We start from the raw sequence: 9,354 nt of genomic DNA on the forward strand, positions 1-9,354 counted from the left end.
CGACTAAATACCTCTTTGAACTGTTCTGACTATGACAATTGGACTTTTAGAGGTTATTTTTTAAATGTTGATTCATTTTTTTTGGGTGGGTTTCTTTTTAAAAATTATACACTTCCCCACACACACATGCACACGCACATATACATATTTTAAACATTCTCTACACCTTTTTTAAAACTTGTTTTGTTAATGCAATATATATACACATACATACATACATTTGAAATATTAAAAAACTAACATTTTTGTCTTGACGGGCGCCAGGTTTGAAGAGTTCCTGGCACGCAAGTGGTCGTCGGAGAAACGCTTCGGCCTGGAGGGCTGCGAGGTCCTCATCCCGGCCATGAAGACCATCATCGACTCGTCCAGCGCCATGGGCGTGGACAGCTTCATCATCGGCATGCCGCACCGAGGTCGCCTCAACGTGCTGGCCAACGTCTGCCGCAAACCCCTGGAGAAGATCATCTGCCAGTTTGACTCGAAGCTGGAGGCGGCTGACGAGGGTTCCGGCGATGTGAAGTACCACCTGGGCATGACCAACGAGCGGCTGAACCGCGTGACCAACAAGAACATCAAGATCGCTGTCGTGGCGAACCCAAGCCATCTGGAGGCCGTGGACACCGTGGTTCAGGGCAAGGCCAAGGCTGAGATGTTCTACCGTGGGGATACCGATGGGAAAAAGGTGTGTAAATGGGCTGATTCACCAATGTCATGCTCATACTGTGCTGGAACAACATAGGGGGAACTGCTGCTTTTTCTTTCCTCATCCTTACTATCGTCATTTTCCTCTACTTCTTTTGTATGTTTATCACACTCTTGTGACCCGCTATTTCCGGGGTGCCTTGATAGTCGAAGCAGACTTTGTGCTGTTGAGGCTAGAGAGGTGAGCAGAGTAAGTCTGATTCCCTGTTTGGACTTCTCTGTTGACATCCACCCCTTGACGCTCATGTGACCTTATGCAGTTGCGAGTGCTGTAAAAACCTCACTAAGTGGGTGGTTGACGGGGGCTCTGGTGTGGTTTGCTCCTTCTTTCCTATCAAACATCTCTGGTCCTGATCTCTCCTCCTTCTTTTTTTGTGTTTGTTACTCTCTTGTAACACCTCTAATCTTTGGCACTTATATGACCTTATTGTGTTGCTAGTTCCGTAAAACTTTTACTAAAACTAAAAAAAACCTTACTAAAACTAAAGGACAAATGATCTATACCCCCCACCCTCCTAAAAAAAAAAGCTTACTTGAACAAAAAAAAACCTTACTACAACTAAAGTACACCACCACGACGCCACCACGGACTCACGGGTTCTGGACTGCTGTGTGTGTCCTCAGGTGATGCCCATGCTCATCCACGGCGACGCGGCGTTCGCGGGCCAAGGCATCGTGTACGAGTGTCTCCACCTGTCTGACCTGCCGGCCTTCACCACCCACGGCACCATACACATCGTGGTCAACAACCAGGTGGGCCGCCCGCTGTCTCCATCATCATCATTATTAGCATCATTGTTATTATCATTTTCATCATCATCATCGTCATCATCATTATTATCATCCTCATCACCATCATTATCATCATCATCATCATCATCATCATCATCATCATCATCATCATCATCATCATCATCATTGTAAACTTGAAGGTTTTTTTTTAAATGCAAAAAATTTGTGTGGACTGTAGAAGTTCCATATTTGTACCTGTCAAACGTCTGGTTTTTCCTATCTCTTCTTGTATCTGTGTGTTACTCTCTAGTCAAACGTCTCTTTTTTCTTATCTCTTCTTGTATCTGTGTGTTACTCTCTACTATCACCTCTAGTCTTTGGTACTTTTTCTACCTATTTGTGTCGGGAGTGCTGTAAAACTCTTACTAATACTAAAATTAAACTGTTCATGTGGGTGGCTGGTGGGTGCTCTAGTGTTGTTTGCCCTTCCTTTTCTCCTTTCAAACATTTTTGTCCTGATCTCTCTTTTTTTTGTGTTCTGTGGGTGGGTGGTGGGTGCTCTGGTGTGGTTTGCTTCATCTTTCCTATCAAACATCTATTGTCCTTATCTCCCCTCCTTCTTTTTTGTGTTTATTACTCTCTTGTAACACCTCTATTCTTCGGCACTTATGTGACCTTATTGTGTTGCAAGTGCCATAAAACTCTTACTAAAACTTAAAGAACCTCTAATCTTCGGCACTTGTAAGACCGTATTGTGTTGCAAGGGCCGTAAAACTGACACTATAACAAAAACAAAAGCTAACTGTATCCGTTGCCTGTTTCCCCCTGACAGATCGGCTTCACCACCGACCCCCGTATGGCACGCTCGTCCCCGTACTGCACAGACGTGGCCCGTGTGGTCAACGCTCCCATCTTCCACGTCAACGCGGATGACCCTGAGGCTGTCATCTACGTGTGCAAGGTCGCTGCAGAGTGGCGGGCCCTGTTTGGAAAAGACGTCGTCATTGACTTGGTGAGATGTTAACCCTATCCGTACGTCGTGTTTTACTATCGTATCCATATGACGTGGGGAACTCTGTGCCACCACTTTCCAAAGAAGAAATTTACTCATTAATCCAATCCGTACGCTTTGCATAGCAGTCTGTCAAAATGATTTTTTGGAGGCTCTCGTCTTGATTTACCTCTGAAACCAGGTGAGCCACACCTTTGCCAATCGGAAATACCTCGATTTCTATTCAAGATAAGTAGGTATTTTTTCATGGAATGCAAGACAAATGAACAAGCTTTAAGGTGATACAATAGAACACGGCCATAGCGTGACTTTTGGTTCCTGAAGATGTTGGCGAGCTCCTGCTAGAGGAATGCAAGGGAGAAATTACTGGAAAATTTCTAAAAATCCTCATGATTACATCACTTCCTTGTCAATAAAATTCACGCTTTAGATTAGTCTTCCTTTTCTTGTTGACTGTTGATTATCTCGACCTTTACTTCGAGTGAGAAGCAATTCCTTTTGTCTTCGTTGGACGCCGTCTTTTCCTGGGTCTTGTTGCTTGTGCTGTCTCACGCATCTCTCCGCTCCATCTCTCTCTGCCGCCTGCCCCGCCTCACTCATCACTGGACTGGCCAATCACAATGCTGTCCAATCACAATGCTGCACCTCTGACTGCCTGTTTGGAGCCCACATACAACTCTCACACCCCCCCCCCCCAAGCTAGAGCTCGCTCCATCTCTCCTGCTGTATCCGAGCTCGGGCCTTTCCTTTCCCCGCTAAATCAGAGCACAGTTAATTGAGTTTACATCGACAAAAAAATGTGATTCCGGTGAGGTCGCGCTGCAGTGGGTACCACTGTAGTCATGTTCTACTCTACCATTAACTCCACATGACCAAAAACAGACAAATGCCTGATTCCACCATGTGAAGACACATCTCCTCATCCCCTCATCCCCTCCTCCCCTCATCACCTCATCCCCTCATCACCAGGTGAGCTACCGTCGCTTCGGCCACAACGAGATAGACGAGCCCATGTTCACCCAGCCCCTCATGTACAAGAAGATCGCCAAAATGCCCACGGTGCTGGTGAAGTACGCGGAAAACCTCATCCACAACGCCGTGGTCACGCAGCAGGAGTACGAGGTCAGTGTGTGTGTGTGCAGGGCAGGCGTGTGTGTGTGTGTGTGTGTGTGTGTGTCTGTGTGTGTGTCTGTGTGTGTGTGTGTGTGTGTGTCTGTGTGTGTGTGTGTGTGTGAGGTGGGGTATTCTTACTATTATTGTTATTATTATTATTATTATTAATATTCTTCTTCTTCTTATTATTGTCTTTACTATTCTGACCATTCTTGTTATTAATACTGTTTTTATTATTATTATGATCGCTGTTCTCCCTACTGTCATTCCTCTGTACTCACCATTCTTGTTCCTGTTGCTGTACCAGCGGGCATCCCCAGGAGGAGAGCCGAGCCCCCCCCGGGGCAGTGCTACTGACTGAAGTGTCTTTAGGCCATTCCCAAAGGGGGGACATTTCTCGTTCAAGCACAGTAGAATTGTAAATGGGCTGATTTATCAATGTCATGTTCATACTGTGCTGAAACAACAAAGGGGGAACTGCTGCTTTTTCTTTTCTTATCATTACTATCGTCATTTCCCTCTACTTCTTTTGTATGTTTGTCACACTCTTGTGACCAGCTATTTCTTCTGTGCCTTGATAGTCAAAGCAGACTTTGTGCTGTTGAAGCTAGAGAGGTGAGCAGAGTAAGCGAGATTCCCTGTATGGACTTCTCTGTTGACATCCACCCCTTGGCGCTCATATTACCTAACGCAGTTGCGAACGCCGTAAAAACTCTACTAAAACTTTTTTTAAAGGCTAACTAAAAACTGTAAAAAAGAATGGTAGCTTTTGCCTTTTCATGGAGAAAAATCTGGCTTTCCCGAACTCTGTGAAATGTCTTGGTTTAGCTGTGTCTGCTTGGTACAACCATCACAGCACAGGGGGTGGGTGGTTGGCGGGTGCTCTGGTGTGGTTTGCTTCTTCATTCCTGTCAAACATCTATCGTCCTTATCTCCCCTTCTTCTTTTTTATGTTTGTTACTCTCTTGTAACACCTCTAATCTTGTGGCGCTCATATGACCTTATGCAGTTGCGAGCGCTGTAAAACCTCTACTAAAACTAAACTAAGCACCACAGGGGGCCCACGGATTTCTATCAGTGTTGACACGACGGCCGACACCAGACTTGAACCACGCAGAGAAAAGTGTCAGTTTGTGTTGTGTGTGTGCAGGTGCGGAAAGTAGTACGGACGGTCTCTTTTCTGGTGAGGTTCATGTAGCCTTTCCCAAAGTTTGCTGTACGTTTAGCCTCTGTGTAAGTGGGAATTGTTTTCACTTGTGATCAAAAGCCGGCTTAATAACATTGATAAAGATGTACAGGTCTAGCTTTTTGGCTTGGGAAGTAGAAGAGGCAGTTTTTGTTTATTCATGAAGCGATTTGTGAAGGAATTATTCCGTTGTAATGATTTCGGGGGTTTTTTCTTCATTTTTGGGGGTTTATTTTGCTGCTTCGTTATCCAGATGTTATTTACATTGGCGGAATTTTTTTTAAAAAAGAGACAGGACGGGGAAACCAGACCTTTTCTCTGCGCGGCTGAACGACACGGCCGTCTGTGGTGTGGCTGCTACCTGCTTGGCTGTCACTTTCAGGGGACCTCAGTTCCATTCCGGAGTGGGAAGAACGTTTATTGAGTATCTCAGGGTTTTTTTTGCCTGGATGTTCTCGTGGATTCGTTATATTTCTGATTCCGTTTGACGACGACACGCGGACAGATTGGGGTTTTTGCCCCCACCCCCTCACCTCCTTTGCCCCCTCCTCTGGGCTCCTGACTCTTTCTGCAGCCTTTCTACTGCTACTCCTTGGCTCCTTCTTACTGCTGTCTTTCTGCCACACCCCTGATCTTATGGCAGGTAAAATCTAACACCCGGCCTACTCGGATAAGGACGAAAAATTTCGAAGGTCCCGTGTGCAAATTGTGCACTTTAAAGATCCCTTTGTTTGCCGAAATCGATAAGAGTAGGCTTCGGCCACCACCTTGGCAAAATTCGAAATTAATTCCTACCAAACTGAAAATATATAATGTGTCCCACATACTGATAGTTGCGAGCACCGTAAAGCGCTTTTCAAAACAAAGGAAACGAAAGTCAAAGCAAAATCAAAACTGAAAAAGTCGAGAGATCTGAGAAAATCAGGTTTGCGTATTTCCCTGTTTTTTCTTATTGTATGCCTGAATAATGTGATTAGGCCGTTTGCCGAGACTTTGGCTTGAATAATGTGATTAGGCCGTTTTGCCGAGACTTTGGCTTGAATAATGTGATTAGGCCGTTTGCCGAGACTCTCGCTTGAATACAGTGATTAGGCCGTTTGCCGAGACTCTCGCTTGAACTCTACGGGGTTTTTTAAGCCTTGAAATAGCTTACCTAACTCGTTTGCCAATTCATAAAATTTATCCTTGAAATAGTCAAACATTGCAAACTTTGTGAAGAGTTCTGAGGTGGAACATTGTTGTTGGTTGGTGTGAAGGAATGTACAAGTGTGCGTTCTGTTTGGTTCATTTGGCCTTTTTTTGCTTTGCTTAATATGTCCAAGCAATATCTTGACCTCAAGGGGCTAAATAATACATCCCCACAAAAACACATGCGAGCACACATACACACTCACTCTCACACACACATTCCCACGAACACATGCGAGCACACATACACACTCACTCTCACACACACATTCCCACGAACACATGCGAGCACACATACACACTCACACTCACACACACATTCCCACGAACACATGCGAGCACACATACACACTCACTCTCACACACACATTCCCACGAACACATGCGAGCACACATACACACTCACTCTCACACACACATTCCCACGAACACATGCGCGCGCACACACACACCAAAGTTTAAATGCAGCAAAGCAAGTAAACGAGTTTTTTCACTTTGAAATACGTTGGGCTTGCATGCGCCCCCCCCCCTTTGAAATGAAACCTAGTTACAATCCATGTTTGGTAAGGAGTATATTCTAACAGAAATATTAATTTTCCTTTCAGTCCACAAAGGTTTGTGTCTCTCCAGCTAGCCTTAACCCTTTGTGTCCGTGCGGGTAACGACAGCGTTTTACTGCTATTCAAATTGCTGCATTTGGCACAAAACATTTTTCGATTCCGCACCGCTTCCCTCATCCAGAAAAACTGGATAACTGTAGCGTGAATGAGATATGTGCGGACCACTGATCCGGGGTCGGACCACTGATCCGGGCTGTTTTCTTTTCTTTTTCTTTCTTTTTTTCTTTCATTTTTCCTTGAAAAAAAAAAAAAAAAAATTTGGGGAAAATTTGAGATATGGTTGTACCGTCATGTCCTGTTTTTTCACGGACTGGCTCATTTTCCCCACCTTTTTTCTTCTTATTTGGAGTTTTTTCCTTTCGTTGAGAACATATAGCATGTACCATCCTTCTTTTTTTGTCTTTTTTTTCTGGTATTTATGAAATGAGCAGTTTCCCCTTACATCATTTGATGCTTTGAAAAAATAAAGTTGGGAAGAAGAGGAGAAAGTTGATATGTGTTTCTTGCCGTGCTGAACGTAGCATTCACCGAACCCCAACCCTGGAGAAAATGGGGGCGGTTAGGTTTTGAAACATTTTCGACCAATTTCTTTGTTTTACGTCTTTTTTGTTCATGATGTTGTAACGGTGAAGTCAGTGAAGGAATCTGGGAGTGTTCTCCGATCCAAGCACGGAGTCTTTCTTTTCCTTGTTATCATTCTTTTGCAAAGTATATTGAACACTCAGCAGTTTGAGAGCTCTAGTATCTTTGTGAAATGCCAGCTTGATTTATTATAATATGGGGTGCCCATTGCGGATGGGATGGGGTCGGGTCAGGTTGGGGGCGATCGCCCCTCTCATCGCCTGAAAACAAACGTGTTTGTTTTCCAAGTTAGCGAGGTGGGCACGATCGGCTTGTGCCACGATAGCCGCTGTGTTCCGCCCCGCCCCGCCCCGCCTTGCCCCGCCCACACCCAATACCCCAATGGGCTCCGTGTATTAGAATTGAATTGGTGAGAAGCAAATTTTAAGCCAAGTTCCTTTTCGTCCACTTGCACAGTTTGATTTGACGGAGGGATATCTGTGTGCATGGACTGTACATTCTTGTTTCTCGGTTTTGATTTCTTGTCATAGCACATCGTCAGACACCGTGCACCCTGTGTCTTTCTCGTCACAGCACATCGTCAGACACCGTGCACCCTGTGTCTTTCTCGTCACAGCACATCGTCGGACACCGTGCACCCTGTGTCATGCTGTGGGTGTTCAGCTACACGTACGACTACTTCGTGTCAATCGAGTTTTTCATCACTTCAGCTGTTGTTCGGTACAGGGATATTTTTTTTTCTGCAGCTATGAAAAACTTAGTGTGTGTGTGTGTGTGTGAAGCCAAGTAATCTTGTTCAGAGATCAGTTTTTCCGTCCTCATGATGAGGAAACCTTTTCCCCCCTTAAGCCACAGCGACCTGTTGTATGGTGCGTTTTTTTTAACCTCTTCATTGCTGAGACCTATCCACCAACAGTTGTACAGACAACATAAAAAGTTCATTTGAGAGAGACATGGCCACAGTATATTTCCCCTTTTTATTCAATGAAACAAAACTTGGCTATGGTAATTCCATCTCCTTGCACTTCCCTGTAAACTGGTCAACAGATTCTGGGAAGAGAACTAGCTTTGGGGGAATACAGAGCAGATGGTCCACACAGCGGTGGAGAGCTTACGGTCACTTTGTACTTGCTGAATGTACATTCTGGCCTGAAAGAGTTGTATATGTGTGTGCACAGATGAAGCAATTTGACAGACGGGATTCATACTCTGGGTGGGTGGTTGGCGGGTGCTCTCATGTGGTGTGCTCCTTCTTTCCAATGACATCTATCGTCCTTATATCTCTCATCCTCTTTTTTTTGTTTCTTGTTACTCTTTCAAGTTTTGAGTTGTGTTAGGCTTTTCCTTTCATTCATGGACGTGAGGTTTGAACTCCCCGCGGTCTGTGCTGTGGCGGTTCGGCTGTTTGCCGACACTTGGGAGTTCCATTCCCCGCGTGGGGATTTTCTCTCTAGTCACGCACGTATCTCCTTCTGTCTTGTGGGACGTTGTGTCCCTCTCAGTCCCTGTCGGTCGGCCGTGACAGGCAGGAAGGTTGAACCGGCCCACCTCTTCAATGACCTAAATAATGTCAGGTGGGAGGAAAAACATTTAGATATTTTTTCCAACAGTTTGAACTTATCAGAATTGTTGGATAGAGCTTCAGCTGAATGACGTTGTCACACGTTCCCCTCAAGGGGAGATAATGAGGCTCACTACGTCTTAACTTTTGAGAAATGTTCGCTTTTAAACATACGGGGCTATACCGAAAAATGCTGTTTTGAGAAAATCAAAGGTAAAGTTTTTGGACGCTCTTACAGTTTCTTTCAAAGACGAGGAGAGTTTTCTCTATTACCAAACAAATATACACACCAATGAAACCAAACTTCTCCTATAGGTAGGGCAATGCCCACTTTTGGTGTAGGTAGGTCAAAATTTCTGGAAACCCCCGAAGTCTGGCTTAGCCCGCTTGTCCTTAAAAGCGACCAAGTATGAGGCCCCCCCCCCTTTCGCGTAGCCTGTCTTGTTATAGATTTTCGTCCTACTGTACAGCTTTGTGTTGTTCTTGTGACTAGGTAGATCAAGGAAGTTTTTTCCCTTCCAAAAGATTTGTTGTTTCACACGAACCATTCCTTTTGTTGTTGTTTTTTGTTGCTCTGTTTCCTTTTTTTCTGTTCATCATTTCTTTCTTTTATTTCTCTTTTCTTTTCTGTTAAAAAAAATGTTTCTATTCTTTTCTC

At 44.7% G+C, this 9,354-nt stretch overlaps 1 protein-coding gene across 1 annotated transcript in view; it reads left to right on the forward strand.

The window, feature by feature from the left end:
- LOC101854224 (2-oxoglutarate dehydrogenase, mitochondrial) overlaps nt 1-9,354 on the forward strand; it is a gene marked incomplete in the record, with an annotated part of 66,717 nt that overhangs the window by 45,853 nt on the left and 11,510 nt on the right. The window contains 4 exon segments of the mRNA XM_013090477.2: nt 265-682; nt 1,327-1,455; nt 2,267-2,446; nt 3,416-3,568. Of these exon segments, the coding sequence (XP_012945931.2) occupies nt 265-682; nt 1,327-1,455; nt 2,267-2,446; nt 3,416-3,568 (880 nt within the window).

The sequence above is a fragment of the Aplysia californica genome, unplaced genomic scaffold, assembly GCF_000002075.1.
Source record: "Aplysia californica isolate F4 #8 unplaced genomic scaffold, AplCal3.0 scaffold01298, whole genome shotgun sequence".
Classification (NCBI taxonomy): domain Eukaryota; kingdom Metazoa; phylum Mollusca; class Gastropoda; order Aplysiida; family Aplysiidae; genus Aplysia; species Aplysia californica.